The sequence below is a fragment of the Cherax quadricarinatus genome, chromosome 5, assembly GCF_038502225.1.
Source record: "Cherax quadricarinatus isolate ZL_2023a chromosome 5, ASM3850222v1, whole genome shotgun sequence".
NCBI classification, from domain to species: Eukaryota; Metazoa; Arthropoda; class Malacostraca; order Decapoda; family Parastacidae; genus Cherax; species Cherax quadricarinatus.
The window spans coordinates 44,247,475-44,268,612 of record NC_091296.1 but is presented as its reverse complement, the minus strand read 5'-3'; the positions used below and the strand labels follow the sequence as shown (position 1 = coordinate 44,268,612).

The 21,138-nt window shown below is 40.0% G+C and overlaps 1 protein-coding gene across 4 annotated transcripts in view; it reads right to left on the bottom strand.

The window, feature by feature from the left end:
• The window catches only part of LOC128685135 (myosin heavy chain, striated muscle), a 102,260-nt gene extending 81,364 nt beyond the window's left edge, over window positions 1-20,896 (bottom strand). For 2 of the 4 annotated variants that reach the window (XM_053771671.2, XM_070101745.1), the window contains exons 1-2: window positions 20,777-20,896; window positions 12,120-12,327 (exon numbers count right to left, since the gene is read on the bottom strand). In XM_053771671.2, coding sequence (XP_053627646.2) covers window positions 12,120-12,300 — 181 coding nt within the window. In that variant the 5' untranslated portion in view covers window positions 12,301-12,327; window positions 20,777-20,896. Of the gene's footprint in view, window positions 1-12,119; window positions 12,328-17,339; window positions 17,363-20,776 lie in introns of those variants that run through there. The other 2 variants (XM_053771672.2, XM_070101738.1) reach the window with 2 other exon arrangements.
• Window positions 20,897-21,138: the final 242 nt, after the last annotated feature.

Below are 21,138 nucleotides of genomic sequence, written 5' to 3'. Positions count from 1 at the left end.
CATAGTGTCACCCCTTACAATAAGAGGGAAACTGTTAATACAAGAAGCATCGAAGCCTAAGTATGATTTGGATGAAACCCTACCTAAAGAATTTGTTAAAAAGTGGGAAGAAATAATAGGCGATTATATAAAAATACCAATGCTGGAATTCCCACAATGTAGCAAGTCCAGATGGTGACAATATATTACACTTTTTTTGCGATGATTCAACTTAATAATGCTATTTCTCTTGTTATGTCTAAGGCTAAAGTGGCTCCAATTAAATCACGTGCATTGCCTCAGTTGGAATTAACAGCCATTTACATAGGTGTCAAATTAGCTAATTATGTCAGAAATAAATTGCAGGAGATAAATATTAGGGACACTGTAATTTGGTCTGACAATGAGGTATCCTTACAATGGATTTGTAATGGTAACATTAAGACTGTGTATGTACAAAAACAGAGTTGCTGAAATTAATCAAATGCAAGGGAAATATAATAGTCTGAATCAACATTGCTAACACTTAATCTTATACAGTAGACCCCCGGTTTTGATAACCAAAGTAATATTTCCCATAAGAAATAATGTAAATCCAATTAATCCATTTCAGACACCCAAAAATATTAGCAAAAAACGCATTTTATAGAGAATAGTTATAGTTTTACATACAGAAAACAATGAGGAATAAATATAAAAATGACTAATTTTAATGATAAATGAACATTACATACCTTTATTGAAGACTCTTGCTGGTGAGTAGTATTTATTTGTAGTCCCAGAGGGACTACATCCCAGGCGTATACCTAATGGCTACATACACTGCGGCCTACAGCCATATCACTACCATAGACATACCATGTTCATTGAGTTTAATCGTTTCTAACAACTACATTTAGATGCCATCATAAACAAAGGAAGAAGTAATGAATAATTCATGCTGAGAATTGTAAACAAACTCGTATTAAGGGCAGTGACTGAGCCAGACGTAGATTCACTGCTTTCTCTTACACTGGACCAGAGAAAATGTAATGTTTACCCTCCCCAAACTTACCACTTGATAGCACATAAGCAGTGCATGTTTACAGGTCTCCCTCAACATTCGCGTTTTCCACTTTCGCAGGCTTCTAACATTCACGAATTCCCAGCCACCCAATCTTATTTAAAATATGGCATTACATATCTTAGGAAATGCGGCATTGGCAGTGTTTGTGTGGAGGACAAGATAGTCCTTCAATATGACACTAATATCAACTCTATGGCTTATTTATCTATCACAATTCATCTAATATGGCATAATAAACAATATTAATAACACAGAAACATGACATACTCTAAAATGAATAAAATACGTCATTAAGTATGTCACGAGTGTTGCCGTGATGTTGTTGTTGGGTGTATAAGGGCCACTGAGAGCATAAGCCTTACATTGCGGTGGTGGAGGCGGCATCAGAAACGGCAGACTAGAGACAGCGGTGTTGTCAGTCGCCCTATGTAACTCCAACATCATTGGAGGAGTTAGGTTTGTGGTGTCCTTTTTCTATCGATTAATCGCTTAACTTACTTGATACACTGTTAATGCTACACTTTATCGCTGGCTGGCACTACAGCCTTTATCAACTTGTGTTGCTTTAGTATCGTAGAATCACTGAAGAAGGCACATTCTCCTCCACTTTGGTGGAGGAGTTCTTTCTTAAATTCTATAGTTTTTCTCACTTTTACCAAAGGGCTGGCACTAGCACAATATTTTACAACGTTTTCATGTGTTTTACGATTGTTCAGGGTTCAATAGGTTAAGGAAGGAGTATTGTATTATATTTCCCTACAATAAATGAGGCACCAAACATTTGCGATTTTTTCAACATTTGCGAGGTTCTTGATCCCCTAACCCTCGCGAATGTTGAGGGAGATCTGTATATGCTATGTAACATGTTTCTTACATAATTTTGAAGAAAATATCATAGATGGATTAATGAAAATGTTTATATTAACGTAAAATAAGACATTTAATGTGACCAAAATTGAGTCACGAACGTATGAGCGACCCAGGTGGACATGTCTGGTACCGTTAATTTCCTAGCCGATGTACAAAACCGAGGGGAAAATTTTGCCGAAATAAGTGCTCGAAATCCAAATTGTACGATTTCCACACTGGCCAAAAACCAGGGGTCCACTGTACAGTGGACCCCCGCATACCGTTGGCCTTACATAACGTTAAATCCGCATACCGATACATTTTATTGCTAAGATTTTGCCTCGCATACCGCTAAAAAACCCGCTCAATGCTGTTCGTCCGAGACGCGTCTAATGTGCGGCCTGAGCCAGCCTCACATGTTCTGCCGGTGGCATTGTTTACAAGCCAGCCTCCGCGGTAACATCCAAGCATACAATCGTAACATTTCGTATTATTACAGTGTTTTTGGTGATTTTATCTGCAAAATAAGTGACCATGGGCCCCAAGAAAGCTTCTAGTGCCAACCCTGTGGTAAAAAGGGCGAGAAATATTATCGAAATACTGTGGTACCATGGTCAACTGCTGATGCTGCTGCTGCTGTAGCACTGTCAGCTGCTGCTGCTGCTGTAGCACAATCAGCTGCTGCTGCTGCTGTACCACCGTCAGCTGCTGCTGCTGCTGCTGTACCACCGTCTGCTGCTGCTGCTGCTGTAGCACCGTCTGCTGCTGCTGTAGCATCGTCTGCTGCTGCTGTAGCATCGTCTGCTGCTGCTGTAGCACTGTCAGCTGCTGCTGCTGCTGCACTGTCAGCTGCTGCTGCTGCTGTAGCACTGTCAGCTGCTGCTGATGCTGTAGCACCGTTAGCTGCTGCTGCTGCTGTACCACTGTCAGCTGCTGCTGCTGCTGTACCACCGTCAGCTGCTGCTGCTGCTGCTGTTGTAGTACCATCTGCTGCTGCTGTAGCATTGTCTGCTGCTGCTGTAGCACTGTCAGCTGCTGCTGCTGCTGCTGTTGTAGTACCATCTGCTGCTGCTGCTGCTGTTGTAGTACCATCTGCTGCTGCTGTAGCATTGTCTGCTGCTGCTGTAGCACTGTCAGCTGCTGCTGCTGCTGTAGCACTGTCAGCTGCTGCTGCTGCTGTAGTACCGTCTGCTGCTGCTGCTGCTGTAGTACCGTCTGCTGCTGCTGCTGCTGTAGTACCGTCTGCTGCTGCTGTAGTACCGTCTGCTGCTGCTGTAGCATCGTCTGCTGCTGCTGTAGCACTGTCAGCTGCTGCTGCTGCTGCTGTAGCACTGTCAGCTGCTGCTGCTGCTGCTGTAGCACTGTCAGCTGCTGCTGCTGCTGCTGTAGCACTGTCAGCTGCTGCTGCTGCTGCTGTAGCACTGTCAGCTGCTGCTGCTGCTGCTGTAGCACTGTCAGCTGCTGCTGCTGTAGCACTGTCAGCTGCTGCTGCTGCTGCTGTAGCATCGTTGTTGGTGTGGCTTATTGAGACTACCAAGAAACAATTAACCCCAGAGGGTTAGCCACCCAGGATAACCCAAAAAAGTGTGTCATCGAAGACTGTCTAACTTATTTCCATTGGGGTCCTTAATCTTGTCTCCCAGGATGCAACCCACACCAGTCGACTAACACCCAGGTGAACAGGGAAAAACGCCTGGAACTAGTGCTCATATTGGTGAATTTAAAGCCAGCAAAGGTTGGTTTGAGAGATTTAAGAATCGTAGTGGCATACACAGTGTGATAAGGCCTGTTCTGGAAGAAAATGCCAAACAGGACCTACAGTACTCAGGAGGAAAAGGCACTCCCAGGACACAGTGTCTCATCAGTCATTGCTGCATCTTCAATAAAGGTAATTGTCATTTATTCTTCATTTAGTAGAGTAGTACATCCACAATATATACTGTGCATGTACTACTCTACTATTGTGCATGTATCCTTCTCTTTGTGTGTAGGAAAATGTATATTTTATGTGGTAAAAAAATTTTTTTCATACTTTTGGGTGTCTTGCACGGATTAATTTGATTTCCATTATTTCTTATGGGGAAAATTCATTCGCATAACGATAATTTCGCATAACAATGAGCTCTCATGAACGGATTAATATCGTTATGCGGGGGTCCACTGTACTTGGTGATGAGAATCCAGCTGATTTCTTGTCACGAGGCTTGAATTATGCTAAATTTGTGAATACTCCATCTCGGTTTAGAGGACCAAGCTGGTTGGTAAATAAGGTTAATTGGCCTGTACAAAAGGCGCATACTGCACTTGTTGAAATTACTGTGACCACCGCTCCAATAATTTGTCCCTCATAAGCCATGGATATTACCAGGTATTCTTGCTTACCCAAACTAATTAATGTAACAATGTTAGTGTTTAAATTTATAAAAATTATTATTAAAGGGGAAATGTGTTAAAGGTTCAATAATAAATAAATTAGGGCTGTATGTAGATGATGATGTAATCAGGTGCAGAGGTAGGTTACAAAATGCTGAATTGGGTGAATATGGTAAACACCTTATCTTACTGCCAAAAACTCATCTGACAACTTTGATTGTTTTAAATACCCATAAAAATGTAATGCATGGTGGGGTACAAGATACTTTAAATTGTATTAGGGAAACTTTCTAGGTTCTACAAGGATGATGAAGTGTTAAAGGGTTATTAAATCTTGTGTAATATGTCACTGTGTGGATGCCAGAACCTATATGTACCCAGATCCTCCACCATTGCCAAGGGAACATGTACAAGTGTTAAAACCATTTGATGTAGCAGGTGTGGACTATAGTGGTCCAGTTATTTTAACCCTTATACTGTCCAAACACAGATCTACGTTTTTTCAACATTTGAAAGTATGTAAAAAAAATGTAGGCCTTTTTTTTTTTTGATCTACATTTTTTTTTGTTATATTTGAAAATATGTAAAAAAACATAGATCTACTTTTGGTGCACTACGCATGTGAATGTAGATCTGTTTGGACAGTTTAAGGGTTAACAGGTAATTCAGACGGTGTTCCTTTGAAAGTGAATGTATGTTTATTTACCTGCACCGCCACTAGGGCAGTTCATTTAGAAGTGGCTCAGGACTTGTGTGCAGAACAGTTTATACAGCTGTTTCAGAAATTTGCAGCTAGAAGATCCTGTCCAAGATTAATGATTTCAGATATTGCCACTAATTTTGTAGCGGGTGCCCAATATTTGATGGAATTAAAGGAGAATAATGATGTACAATCTCTGTTAACCCAGCAAGGATGTGTCTGGAAATTTATTACTCCCAGAGCGCCTTGGCAAGATGGGTTTCACGAAAGACTGATAGGTACAGTAAAAAGGTGTCTACAGACGGTGCTTCACAGGAAAAGAATTAATTTGGAAGAATTCCATACTGTGTTAGTGGAGGTGGAAAATCGGATAAATAACCGTCCTCTCTCATACATTAGTGACACTCCTGATGTAGATATATTAACACCTTCTCACTTAATATGTGGACGAAAATTTGAAGCTGCACCTATCTGTAGAGATAATCCTGAGGAAATTGATAAAGATTATAATAATGTAGCCTTGTTAGGTAATAAATTTAAGATGTTAAAGAAATTTATGGTGCATCAGCGGTAGTAAATAGACAAAACATCTAACCAGGTGACATTGTATTAATTGATACTGAGCAACATCAAACACTGTGGCCTCTGGGCAAGGTATTAACATTATACCCAGATGCACAAGGTGTTGTCAGGAATGTCAAAGTGTTGTGTCATGGTCAGGAAAGTTTGCATATCATTAACAAATTAATTCCCTTGGAATTAAATGGGGTTCAATTAAATGCAAATGAAAAGCTAAGGGAAAGTGACACTAGTGAAATTGAAGATAGTGCCAACCAAGCAATTCAAGAGGAAGAAATTGTAATAAGACCTACTAGGAGAGCATCCACTCAAGCTAGAGCTGGCTGGAATTGTCTCCTAGAGGAAGGAACAATTTAAATCGTTATCAACAAACTCCGCCAGGCCGCGGCCGCAGTGTGAAAAATTTTGATGTAATCTTCCCAAATTCATAGTGCACAAATTTTTATAGTGTAAATAAGTGTAATAATGCTGATTTGACCTCCAGAGAAAATTTGGTAAGTTAATACCAGGAATTTCATATGTTCAAGTTAGGTGGTTATATGCTTGACATTAACTGTATTAGACTTCCCCCTCCCCCAGTCTTTCAGCAAGTCGAACTCAATTTATACAGTCCACAACAAAGTAATTTTTACCAGAACTACTAGTTTCTTAAATGTAATGGTTAATTTTAGGTCCCGGCTGAGGTGAGTGTTTTGAGGGTTGTGGGTATCGAGGGAGAAACACACTTTGTGACCTAGAGTGTCTTAATCCTTTGACTGTCGCAAGCCCCTTTCTGAAACTGTCATTCTATGTCACAAAGTTTTTGGAAAAAAAAAAATTATTTTTTCTTATGAAATGATACAGAATCTTTTCCCGATGGCAATGACACCAAAAGTATGAAATTTGGTTGAAAACTCACGGAATTACTCTCCCGCAAAGTTAGCGGTCTCAGCGACATACACACATCGCCGATTTTTGCAGACTTTGAGCCCTGTTTTTGGCCAATTCCGTTTTTCCAGTTGACCAAACTCATAATTATTTCTTTAGAACTCCATTTCTTCTATCAGTTGAGTACAAGAAACCGCCCATTTATCAATTTGAACTACCCAATAAAGTGGTCAGAAATTGGCAATTTGGCCAATTTCACGCAAATTAAAAAAAGATGCCAATTTCAAAATAGGGTCCAGAATAAACAATTTAGACATTCTTGGAACTAAAATAACATATCCTCTGTTCATTAGTCACGTCTCTAGGCCCCTCTTATATTACAATTACTTTCTATTTTGATTTTTTATTCATACAAAAAATACGAAGTTTACTGTTATGCAGACTACTGCAATATTGTAAGAATTATATAAATAATATCAATGCACTAGTGAAAGAATATTAGACTCCCCAGTTGATGTGTATTAGACGTGTGGTGTGGTTTGCTTACTCTTGAACATTGGTAAAAATCGAACATTTCCACTACTTTGAGCTCAATTTCAAGGTCGTTTTCAACGTGAAACTAATCAAAATCATCTCTATTTCTGTAATATGTTTTCCATTTTATCACGTGAGACCATGAAAACGAGAATACAACGATAAATACACCTCAAAGTCGGCGTTTTAATCCCCCCCCAAAAAAAAACGGTCATTTTTTTTCTCATTATGCACTGCGTGCTGCAGGATTTTTTATGTGGTGCACACTGACCACACAGGCCCATTCTCTCACATGTGGGCCTACCAGCTTTCTCCTGCTTGATTTGAAGCCGCTAGAATTATTGAGTATATATACGTCCGAAACACTGGCTCGTAAGACGTATATATATGACCAAAACAGTCAAAAGGTTAATTCCCACGTACCTCAGTGGTGCAACAAAAACTGGTAGGTAATATTTACCTTAGTTGTAGTATCCTTAACAAAAATTGCTTGTATGAACGTAAGTGAAGTTCATACAGGCAATTTCTCACAGCAGGTATTGCCCACAAGTATGGTAGAATGGCAGGTATTGCCCACAAGTATGGTAGAATGGCAGGTATTGCCCACAAGTATGGTAGAATGGCAGGTATTGCCCATAAGTATGGTAGAATGGCAGGTATTGCCCACAAGTATGGTAGAATAGCAGGTATTGCCCACAAGTATGGTAGAATGGCAGGTATTACTCACAAGTATGGTAGAATGGCAGGTATTGCCCGCAAGTATGGTAGAGCAACCACTTTTACTGTAAACGATGTTTCTTTCCAGGTAGAGCTTGATAAAACTACCCAGTGTAGATATTACCGTGTCGGGAGCTAATTTGCTGTATACACCTACCATCCGACTTACGACCGAGTTCAGTTCTGAGAAACCGGTCGTAAGTCGAACTTTACTACTGAATATCAAAATAACATTTCTGTAATGACTATTTTATTGTTTTATTTTGGTATTTCATGTTTTACTTCACTTTTTATGCTGTTAGTACTGTATTTTAAACTGTAAGGTTTAGGATAAACACTGTGTACAACAGAAACATTTGTTTATTTCCCAGAAATTAGGCATAAAAAAGCACAGTCGTAAGTCGAGTCGTCGTAAGCCGAGCAGGTCGTAAGTCGGATGGTAGGTGTACTTCGTATCCATCCTATGGACGATGGTGAACCGTATATTGTATACTCCATATCCATCCTTTGTACAGTAGGTCTTTAAAAAATAGTAAACAGGAGTATATCTGGGTATATATTAGCAAATTTTATGTTATGACTTTAGGTTACTCGTTCAGAATTTCTTGTACCTATCTTATTTCTGCTTATAAGTTACTGCTGCATACAAAGGCTATTTATCTAAGTCTATATTTCTCAATAATGAGACAGTAAAACAGTATTCAGGAAACTGGCCTTAAAACTGACTGAATATTTAACATTTAGTTTGAACATCATCTGTAAGTATGGGAAGTTACCAGAAGTACTTACGACGAAGCCTAAGCCTGGCTACCAAAAACATTCGTCAGTCTGTTGCAATTTCACTCTTCCCTGTAAATGTGTATCTACATTACTGTTATGATGGTGTTCCCAAGCTTTCAACCGTATTCCGATGACCGTGATATTTGCATTTATTTCTTCTCCAACGCTATTTCTTATGTCTGATGCAGACCAAAGTTATAAAAGACTTTCAAAGAATTTTTTTTTCGTTTACTTATTTGCTTTATCATGCAGAATTAGTTCAACGTAGATGGAATCATGAAGAATTTTATTTTTTTATTATCACACTGGCCGATTCCCACCAAGGCAGGGTGGCCCGAAAAAGAAAAACTTTCACCATCATTCACTCCATCACTGTCTTGCCAGAAGGGTGCTTTACACTACAGTTTTTAAACTGCAACATTAACACCCCTCCTTCAGAGTGCAGGCACTGTACTTCCCATCTCCAGGACTCAAGCCCGGCCTACTGGTTTCCCTGAACCCCTTCATAAATGTTACTTTGCTCACACTCCAACAGCATGTCAAGTATTAAAAACCATTTGTCTCCATTCACTCCTATCAAACACGCTCATGCATGCCTGCTGGAAGTCCAAGCCCCTTGCACACAAAACCTCCTTTACCCCCTCCCTCCAACCTTTCCTAGGCCGACCCCTACCCCGCCTTCCTTCCGCTACAGACTGATACACTCTTGAAGTCATTCTGTTTCGCTCCATTCTCTCTACATGTCCGAACCACCTCAACAACCCTTCCTCAGCCCTCTGGACAACAGTTTTGGTAATCCCGCACCTCCTCCTAACTTCCAAACTACGAATTCTCTGCATTATATTCACACCACACATTGCCCTCAGACATGACATCTCCACTGCCTCCAGCCTTCTCCTCGCTGCAACATTCATCACCCACGCTTCACACCCATATAAGAGTGTTGGTAAAACTATACTCTCATACATTCCCCTCTTTGCCTCCAAGGACAAAGTTCTTTGTCTCCACAGACTCCTAAGTGCACCACTCACTCTTTTTCCCTCATCAATTCTATGATTCACCTCATCTTTCATAGACCCATCCGCTGACACGTCCACTCCCAAATATCTGAATACGTTCACCTCCTCCATACTCTCTCCCTCCAATGAAGAATTGTTCATTAATTTCTTTCTCTTGATATTTTAAAAACTGTGCATGACTTCACTAGTGAACATGTCACATCAGGTGTTTTCCCTGGTGAGTAAACTATCAACAGTGACATCAAGTAATAAAGCTTGAGATGAATACACCTGCATCGCAGGGAGGGTGTAAGATCATTACCTCCCCCACACACTTGCATGTGCACATGTCAGCATACTGGTGAGATTGTCTGCTCCCTGTACAGCTTTTGGAGAGAAGGCAGCTGTGACTTATAAACCAGCTGCAGTTGCAAAAGTTGCTGGACAAGCACCAACAACTAACAAATTGCAACATCATGAAAAGTGTAAAATGTTGGAGATCTTTGGGAAAGAAATTTACAGACTTAATATTGTTGCTCCCTCTGTCTTCCTGCCTCTGTCCCCCTGCCTCTGTGACCACTGATCTTCTGTGACCACTGGTGCACCAAAACAGTGAAAGTCAGTGTGAAATGCCTTCTAAAGTCCATCCTCTGTGTAATGTCAGAGTGAAGGTGTGTTGAAAAATGTGGAGGCTGCTGATACAAGGTGTGTTCTGCCTACATCAAGATCATCATCATTTTGCCAACTAAACTCATCCTCACAATAATTAATTAGCTAAAAATTAAAACTGCCCTTCGTCATAAAGTACATAACTACTGAGGCCATTATTGTTGCGTATTTAAGATTGTAGGATTGTTACAACACACACACACACTGTTAACTATGCTACAACACACACACACACTGTTAACTACAACACACACTCCATTAACTACACTACAACACAGTCACACTCCATTAACTACAACATGTAAAGTAAAAGGACACAAGTGCAACTAATGCGACATTTTACTGTGGCAACGTTTCACTCTCCAGGAGCTTTGTCAAGCTGTTACAAACAATACATGGACAGATGGGTATATATAGGCTTAGAGTGAGGTGTAATACTAGTGGTAGTAGTAGTAGTGATATAAGTTGTAGTAGTAATACAATATGGTAGAACAATTAACTTGCACATGAGTAAAAGGATAAAAAGCTATTACTTGGGTAGCATAAAAATAGGTTAGACAAATACATATTTCTATTAGAGGTTGGATAAGAGAAGGCGTGTTTCAGTGTTCAACCTCTGTAATGTGTTTGTGTAGTATTAACAGGAGAGGCTATGTGATGGCAGAGTTTACTGTTTTCAGGAGGATTCTTGCTAAGACTTCAGAGATAGTGAAGCTGCCTTTGTTTTGTTTAATTGTATTAGAAACAGCGATTTGTGTTGATTCAAGGCACTTGCGTCTGCGGAAACTAGTTTCTTTGATTACTAATCAGGCGTCCCTGAATTTCATGAGATGATAACGACATACAAAATACTGCGTGGAATAGATAGGTGGACAGAGACAGGATGTTCCAGACATGGGACACAATTGGAAACTGAAGACTCAGTTTTAAGACGAGGTATGATAAAGCTCATGGAGCAGGGAGAGGGAGGACCCTGTTGCATTCAATGAAGAGGCAGGGCCAGGAGCTAAGTCTCAACCCCTGCAACCACAGATAAATGAGTACATGCACACAAACTACACACAACACATAAAAAAGAATATAATTACTATGACACTGCCATAACAATACACACAGTTTCTAAGAGAAAAACTAATAATGCAAATCATAGAATGACATATTGTAAATGCACACAGTATATGTAAATATGACACATACAGACAAAAAGAAGGGGGAGATAAAATAAGTACAGTGGACCCCCGCTTAACGATCACCTCCCAATGCGACCAATTATGTAACTGTATTTATGCAAGTGTGTTTGTACGTGTATGTTTGGGGGTCTGAAATGGACTAATCTACTTCACAATATTCCTTATGGGAACAAATTCGGTCAGTACTGGCACCTGAACATACTTCTGGAATGAAAAAATATCGTTAACCGGGGGTCCACTGTATTTATAAACAGCATAATAATATCAAAGAGCCATCAGTATATAGGTACCCAGTGAAATAAAAAAACAATAATTTGTTTCAAAACTACCCAAAACAACAGCTATATTATACTGAACTTAAGGGAGAATTATAAAATATTTACTTAAATACTACCTTTTTCTCAGTTGCTCATTATCAGGTCAAATAATTTAATACTAAAGAATACATTGTGTAACTGTTAGAAATACCACAGATGCTCTTCGCTTTACGATGGCTCGAATGTATGATGATGCAATAGTGACGTACATTCAGTAGTCATCAAAATTTGTAAAGTACTGTATATTATTAATAGGATAAATTTGTATTTGCTTATTTACTTTTCAATACTAGTATTTACAGCAATTATTTGTTTATTTACTTATTCAGTGACAGTAGTTATTTATTTGCATATTTATCATATATTCACATTCAACATACAATATTTTCAACTTAAGATGGGTTCCTCAGAACTTAACCCCCATCTTATGTTGAAGAGCACCTGTACACTGTATTTTGACACTTCTTAAATTTGTTGTTGAATAAAATATTTTCAAATTACCTGTTGGCTTTGCCTGGGGTGTGGTGTCTGGAAGTGTTGAAGCATTATTATTGTTATTTCTCTCCTGGTGATCTTCACCCTCACTGGAGCTAAGTGTTCTCTCGGAGATATGTTGTTGTTCAGCACTCTCTCCAGCCTCTGAGCCAGGCTCTATATCAGACTCATCATCACAAGATCCCATCTATAATTAATGATGTAACCTGCAAAACTGAGAAGAAGAAATACTAGTAGCACACTCAACAACTTGCCTTCATGCAAGAAATCTCGTAAACTACTATAGGCTCCAATATCCATGGAAAACTATATACTATTCCCATTTACTGCAACATTAACACCCCTCCTTCAGTTTTAGTTTTACATACACATATAAATACATATACAGTGGTCCCTTGTTTTTCGTAATTAATCCGTTCTTGGAGCCGTTACTATAAACCAAATTTACGATTTACGAATCAATTTTCCCCATAAGAAATAATGTAAATACAATTAATCCATTCCTGACACCCAGAAGTATTAAAACAAAAAATTTTTTTACATGAAATATACATGTAGTACATAAACAATACAATGGGAAATGATGAATGAAACATTAACAGCATGACACTTACCTTTATTGGAGATTCTTCTTAGTGTATGGGAGACTGGAGGAGGAGAGAGAGTGGATTGTTTATAGTTTGGAAGTTGAATCCCCTTCCATCAACACCTCAGGTACCATTTGCTTTTCTGGGGTTGCTTCTCTTCTCTGTTTCTTAATGCCACTAGGACCACCTTGAGAGTCACTGGAGTCCTGTCTCACAAAATAACTGTGGAGAGAGCTCTGTTTCTGGCATCTCTTTAACACTTCCCTAAAATGGCCCAAGACTTTATCACTGTACATGTTGCCAACCTGGCTTGCAACAACCTTGTTAGGGTGATGTTTCTCCATAAAGCTTTCCATCTTACCCCACATAGTAAAAATCTCTTTAATTTCTGAAGAAGGCACCTTCTTCCATCTCTCTTCCTCCTCCTCTGCAGCAAGATTCTGAGCTGTGATGTGTTGCTCTTCCTGCTGAAGCTCTTGCAGCTCCTCAGTGGTGAGCTCTTCGCCTGTTTCGTCACAATTGAATACTTGTTCAGGTTTCAGTCCTTCAGCCTCTATGTACTCCTGGAATTCATGCACATATTTTTCAGCCGCCTTGTGGTCCGAACTGGCAGCCTCACCATGCTTTACCACACTGTGTATACGGTTCTTAAATCTCTCAAACCAGCCATTGCTGGTCTTAAATTCACTCACATCACCACTATTTGCAGGCAATTTCTTTACCAAATCTTCATGCAACTGCCTAGCCTTTTCACAAATAATCGAAGTCATAAGAGTATCTCCTGCTAATTGCTTCTCATTTATCCACACCAATAATAACTTCTCAACCTCTTCCAGTACTGGTGATCTCATTTTTGTCAGCATAGTTACTCCCTTTGCAACAACAGCATCCTTGATTTCCTTTTTCTTGGCCACTATGGAACATAAGGTTGTGTAGGGTTTCTTATACATCCTGGACAGTTCGGCCACACTTGTACCACTTTCATATTGTTCAATGATGGTTTTCTTAAATTCAATCGTATTTCTCACCTTCTTTACCACAGGCTTGGCACTAGGAGCTTTCTTTGGAGCCATGGTAGATTATTTAGTACTTGCAAGCACTAAAATAAATGGAATATTATGAAATATTTCGCTGGAGCACGTGAGAGGACCTTCGCTCACTGGTAAACAATGCCAGACTGGCTGCCGCCCCGGCTCACGCCGTGGGTACGCGTCCCAGACGAACTACAACTCGCGAGTCAACCTATGAAAACCAAGACCATGTTTATACGAAAATACCCCTATGATTTGAGAAATTTACGATTGCCGGGAACTACGAAAAGCGGGGGACCACTGTAGTACATAAATGAGAAATGAAATAGATAAATATTTAAATAAACATTTAAAATCACCTTTATTGAAGACTCTTGTTGGTGTCTGGAAGATAGGGAGGAAGAGAGGGGGAGGACTTATAATTGTTTGGAATGGGAATCCCTCTCAACCACTGCCTTCACCACTGCCTTCACCACTGCCTCCACCACTGCCTCAGCCACTGCGGCAGTGATGGAGGCAGTGCTACTGCCACTCCATCACTTCCTCAACCACTGCCTGCACCACTGCCTCCACCACTTCCCCAACCACTGTTTACTCGAGAATAAACAAAGCCACACTGACTCACGATGCCTGGTCTGGTACGCCAGTCGAGACTCAGGGCACAGTGTGAAACTCGAGACAAAATTCAGCCGAAAAAAAGGGCTCAAAACTCAAAGCGGCTGAAGCTTGAGGCAGCCGAAACTCAGGGTTCCACTGTATAGCTATACATAATTTACCAGCAAAATATGCCTATAACAATTAGTCTGTGTCAAATGAACTACACAGTACAGTGGACCCCCGGTTCACGTTCTTAATCCGTTCCTGAGACCTCATCATAAAGCAAAATTATCGGAAAGCGAATCAATTTTCCCCATAAGAAATAATGGAAATCAAATTAATCCGTGCAAGACACCCAAAAGTATGAAAAAAAAAAACTTTTACCACATGACATATTAAGTTTAATGCAATAGAATAATTACAATAACAATAATAACAATAGAATAATCACAATAGAATAATTGACACTTACCTTTAATGAAGATCTGGTGATGATTGATGGGATGGGAGGAGGGGAGAGTGTCAAAGTTTTTAATGTTTAGAAGGGGAATCGCTGTTTTGTAATCACAGTTGCACCTTTTGCAAGAACAGCCTCCTTGATTGCCGTTTTCCTGCTCACTATAGTAGAGATGGTTGATTGAGATTTACTATACAACTTGGCCAGGTCCGACACACGCACTCCACTTTCATACTTTGCAATTATCTCTTTCTTCATTTCAATAGTCATTAGCACCCTTGGTCTCGATGGGTTGGCACTAGAAGTTTTCTTGGGGCCCATGGCGACTTATTTTGCAGAAACAAGCACCAAAAACAGTGATAATATGGATAATATGGAATGTACCGAATGTATCCTTAGATGTGCGCACACCGGCTGGCTTGTAAACACTGGCACACACGGGGCAGTTCAGGCCACACGTGGACACGTCTCGTACGAATCGTATCGCATACCGGGTTTTGTAACGGGAACAGAGGCAAATTTTTTGCGATATAATGCTTCGGATACCGGATTTATCAGATGCCAATGACTTCGCGAACCAGGGGTCCACTGTATTTTATAAATTTATAGTACAGTGGAACCTCAAAAATCGAACGTATCACATATCGAACGTTTCGAGAATAGGACCATTTTTTTTGGACAAACTGTGTCCCTATTATCGAATGCACCCATGTTCGAACCGCCGGGTACGGGACCTGTCTGCCGCCCACTCTGTCTGCGTCCCCGCGCAGGCGCCGTGAGCAGTCTAGCTTTGTTTATGCTTGAGTGAACACTAACCTGCGCTCTCATTCACGCATTTTACGATTATTTCGTTGTGTTTAGTGTTTGTGGGACTGTGAAATAAGCTGCCATGGGCCCAAAGAAACTTGCTAGTGGTACCCCTGTGGTAAAGAAAGTGAGAAACACCATAGATGTGAAGAAGGAAATAATACAGAAGTATGAGAGTGGTGTGAGACTTGTTGAGCTTGCCAGGATGTATGGGAAAAACAAGTCGACCATTGGTTCTATCCTGTCAAAGAAAGGACAAATCAAGGAAGCTGATGTTGCAAAAGGTGTTAATATAGGGAGTGGATGAGGTGCCTTCTTCAAAGATTAAGGAGATTTGTGCCAAGTGGAATGATGTCCAAATGTTTGTGCAGAAGTACCACCCTGAGCAAGCTGAAACAAGCCATCTTTGCAACAAGTTCAGTGACAGAACCATGTCCCATTTTAGGGAAATGTTAAAGAGGTGCCAGAAACAGAGGACTGTGGACAGTTATTTTGTGAGACAGGGGTCCAGTGACTCGCAAGCTGGTCCTAGTGGCATTAAAAGACAGAGAAGGGAAGTAACCCCAGAGAGGGCTTTACCTGAAGTCCTCATGGAGGGGGATTCTCCTTCCAAACACTAGCCCCAACTCCCTCTCTCCTCCTCCCTATCTTCCAGATGCCATCACCAATCTTCAATAAAGGTAAGTAAAATTGTTATTTTATATGTATTACTATACATAATTAAAAACTATAGTATTTGTTGTATGTAAAACTCTAATTAATCTCTATAAAATGTATTTTTTGTGTGAATATTTTTGGGTTTCTGGAACGGATTAATTGTATTGCCATTATTTCTTATGGGATATATTGCTTCGAATTTCAGACTTTTCGAATTTAGAACTAGCTCCTGGAACGGATTAAGTTAGATTTTTGAGGTTCCACTGTACTACCTGAAAACTGTAATAAGCTGGTATAGAGCAGACTCACACGGAAGTTTTGTCACATAAGTATAAAATGCAAGCCTATTAACCCTCCAAGTGGCCATCACATAGATCTACATTATCGATGCCAGGGTCCCTCACATTGATCATATTAAGCAGTGAGTGGTAAATTTTGGCCTAGATACAAGCGAAGCGAATGGGTCTGTGCGACGAGTGTGCACGACATGAAAAAAAAATCCTGCCGTACTTAATGCATGAGAAAAGCAAAACTCTGACCTTGTGTCTGGTTCAAAATAGCACTATAAAGTGCTTTCTAGGGTACTTTTTATGGTTTTATGGAAGATATACTTCTGAAACAGAGATAATTTTGGTTGAGTTCAAGACTGGAAGTAGCTTGAAATTACGCTTAACATAGCAGAAATATTAGATATTTGCCGATTCAAAATGGAAGGAAAGAGGCCTGGAGATGTGATTAATGAACTGAGGAAATGTTGGTTTAGTGCCTACACTGTTTATTTTCAATTTTTTTAATTACATTTTTTAATTTTGTGTAAAACTGGCCAAATTGCTGATGTGTGCACTTTATAGGGTAGTTCTCATAGCTGAATGGGCAGTTTCTGGTGCTCAATAAACAGAACTAAAGACATACATGTACTAGCAAAATAGCTAAAAATTTTGTCAAACAGAGCAATGAAATTGGCTTAAAACAGCACTCCTAGTGGCCAAAATTGCCAATGTTGTGCCCAGACCGCTACATTTGGACCTGTGTAATTCCAAACCTTTTCCATCAAATTTTATACTTTTGAACTTCAGAAAACATTCTCTACCATTTCACTGTTTCCTGCCATAGGCAGCTGCTATCGCTGCACTAGATATGACACTGTTGTGCCTGTCATAAAATGACAACAGTGCAGGAAATTGCACCAGCTGTGACACTACTGTTTCCCTCAGAACCAGCTGTGGCACTGTTGCATCATTGCTGGTGTACAGAAAACATTTTAACGATTCCTCATGAATTATTTTTGGGCAAAATTTTCTGTTTATATTTGTAAAGTAATGATATTATCACATGCATTATATACTTGATATGCAATATAACCTCAGAGATAAACAGCAACATTTCAAGCACTTTCATTTCCATCATTATCCAGGAACAGTGTTGAGATATATATATATATATATATATATATATATATATATATATATATATATATATATATATATATATATATATATATATATTTATTATATAACCTTAAATTTAACCAAGAATAACCTAAATAGGTTATTTTCATAAGAGACTAAACAACACAAAATAAAACATAGACCTGAGTCTGGTCTAGGCCACTTAGGTTGGATTCTTGTATAGGGCTGTAGCCTAAGTGAGCAGTACAGCAAGCGGGTACAACAAGTAGGTACAGCAAGCGGGTACAACAAGTAGGTACAGCAAGCAGGTATAACAAGTAGGTACAGCAAGCAGGTACAACAAGTAGGTACATCAAGCAGGTACATCAAGCAGGTACAATAAGCAGGTACATCAAGCAGGTACAACAAGCAAGTACAGCAAGCTGGTACAACAATCAGGTACAACAAGTAGGTACATCAAGCAGGTACATCAAGCAGGTACAACAAGCAAGTACAGCAAGCTGGTACAACAATCAGGTACAGCAAGCAGGTACAACAATCAGCTATATCAAGCAGGTAAAACAATCAGGTATAACAAGCAGGTACAGCAAGCATGTACAACAAGCAGGTACAGCAAGCAGGTACAACAATCAGGTACAGCAAGCAGGTACAACAATCAATTACAACAAGCAGGTACAACAAGTAGGTACATCAAGCAGGTACAGCAAGCAGGTACAGCAAGCAAGTACAACAATCAGGTACAGCAAGCAGGTACAACAATCAATTACAACAAGCAGGTACAGCAAGTAGGTACATCAAGCAGGTACAACAAGTACAGCAAGCAGGTACAGCAAGCAGGTGCAGCAAGAGGGTACAGCAAGCAGGTACAAGTAGGTACATAAAGCAGGAACAACAAGCAGGTACAGCAAGCAGGTACAGCAAGCAGGTACAACAATCAGGTACAACAAGCAGGTACAACAAGTAGGTAAAGCAAGCAGATACAACTATCAGGTACAGTAAGCAGGTACAACAATCAGCTATAGCAAGCAGGTACAACAATCAGGTACAGCAAGCAGGTACAACAAGCAAGTACAGCAAGCTGGTACAACAATCAGGTACATGCATGTACAGCAAGCAGGTACAACAATCAGCTATAGCAAGTAGGTACAACAATCAGCTATAGCAAGCAGGTACAACAATCAGGTACAACAATCAGGTACAGCAAGCAGGTACAAGCAGTTACAGCAAGCAAGTACAGCAAGCCGGTACAGCAAGCAGGTACAGCAAGCAGGTACAGCAAGAGGGTACAACAAGTAGGTACAACAAGCAGGTACAACAATCAGGTACAACAAGCAGGTACAACAATCAAGTACAACAAGCAGGTACAACAAGTAGGTGAACATTAAAATGGTATAAAATACCGACAGATTGTTAGGTAAGACACATATGCAACAGTTAGGTATCTTTATTTCGAAACGTTTCGCCTACACAGTAGGCTTCTTCAGTCGAGTACAGACAAGTTGATAGAAGCAGAAGATACTTGAAGACGATGTAATCAGTCCATCACCCTTAAAGTTTTGAGACTGAGGGACTGACCACCTCAAAACTTTAAGGGTGATGGACTGATTACATCGTCTTCAAGTATCTTCTGCTTCTATCAACTTGTCTGTACTCGACTGAAGAAGCCTACTGTGTAGGCGAAACGTTTCGAAATAAAGATACCTAACTGTTGCATATGTGTCTTACCTAACAACAAGTAGGTACAACAAGTAGGTACAACAAGCAGGTACAACAAACAGGTACAACAAACAGGTGCTCATGACAGGTGTACATAATGTCATGCCAGTATGTGCATCAATAATTAGGTACACAAGTGTTAGGTGAGTGTTATGGGTCACATCCTGGGTGTTAGGTGAGTGTTGTGGGTCACATCCTGGGTGTTAGGTGAGTGTTATGGGTCACATCCTGGGTGTTAGGTGAGTGTTGTGGGTCACATCCTGGGTGTTAGGCGAGTGTTGTGAGTCACATCCTGGGTGTTAGGTGAGTGTTATGGGTCACATCCTGGGTGTTAGGTGAGTGTTATGGGTCACATCCTGGGTGTTAGGTGAGTGTTATGGGTCACATCCTGGGTGTTAGGTGAGTGTTATGGGTCACATCCTGGGTGTTAGGTGAGTGTTATGGGTCACATCCTGGGTGTTAGGCGAGTGTTGTGGGTCACATCCTGGGTGTTAGGCGAGTGTTGTGAGTCACATCCTGGGTGTTAGGTGAGTGTTATGGGTCACATCCTGGGTGTTAGGTGAGTGTTATGGGTCACATCCTGGGTGTTAGGTGAGTGTTATGGGTCACATCCTGGGTGTTAGGTGAGTGTTATGGGTCACATCCTGGGTGTTAGGTGAGTGTTGTGGGTCACATCCTGGGTGTTAAGCGAGTGTTGTGAGTCACATCCTGGGTGTTAGGTGAGTGTTATGGGTCACATCCTGGGTGTTAGGTGAGTGTTGTGAGTCACATCCTGGGTGTTAGGTGAGTGTTATGGGTCACATCCTGGGTGTTAGGTGAGTGTTGTGGGTCACATCCTGGGTGTTGTGGGTCACATCCTGGGTGTTATGGGTCACATCCTGGGTAAGAGGATCAAAGAACCTCAATGTAAATAAAGCTGATAGACCGATGTCAGTGGCTTTGTTGGTTTATCCTGGGTTATTAAACCTTCCTGATAAATAATACAAATAAAACCTTCATTTACGTGTCACTGATTTTTTTTTTTGTAATATTCTAGAATATTAAGGAGCAACAAATAATATTTAAAGTAGGCTGTACAGGAAACATTTACCCAGCCTTGAATTCACGTTAAATTAGTAAAATCAGTAATGTTACATATCTCTACAATGTTTTACATTATACACTTCTACAATGTTTGTATAATGTACATCATTACTGATCGTATATAAGAGTGATATAAATATTTAAGGAGCTGGATAACTCCCCACACGTCTCTTATAACAGGTCACTGAACTCTTATTAATAACATTAATGAACTAATAATGTCAAGTGAGCATTATTATTATGTTACAGAGGAAGTGGTAACCCCGCAGGGGTAATACAGCAGGTTAATAAGGGTAAACTAGTAAAATATTGCACTAACCTTGAAGTAAGGCGACCCAGGAGGAGGTTTGAATGTTGTTGTCAGCGACTACAAATACAAAACTTTATTATACTTTTTGGAGAAATAATAATTTTTATTCACACTTTTGGTGTATTAACATACACAAAAAATCTTTTACAAAGGTGTTGAGGAGACGGAGATGTTATAAGCACATAAAAAATAAATTAAAAAGCTTTAACTTGGGATAACACACTAGTGAACAAATATCAGTAAGTTTGTTCCGGTATACACAAGTACAGTTACATAGATTATCATACATAGCAGCATATGTGTAAATAATCTGGGGGTCCTTTTACCTTATTATTATAATATAAAGGTTATAATATCTTATTATTATTCTA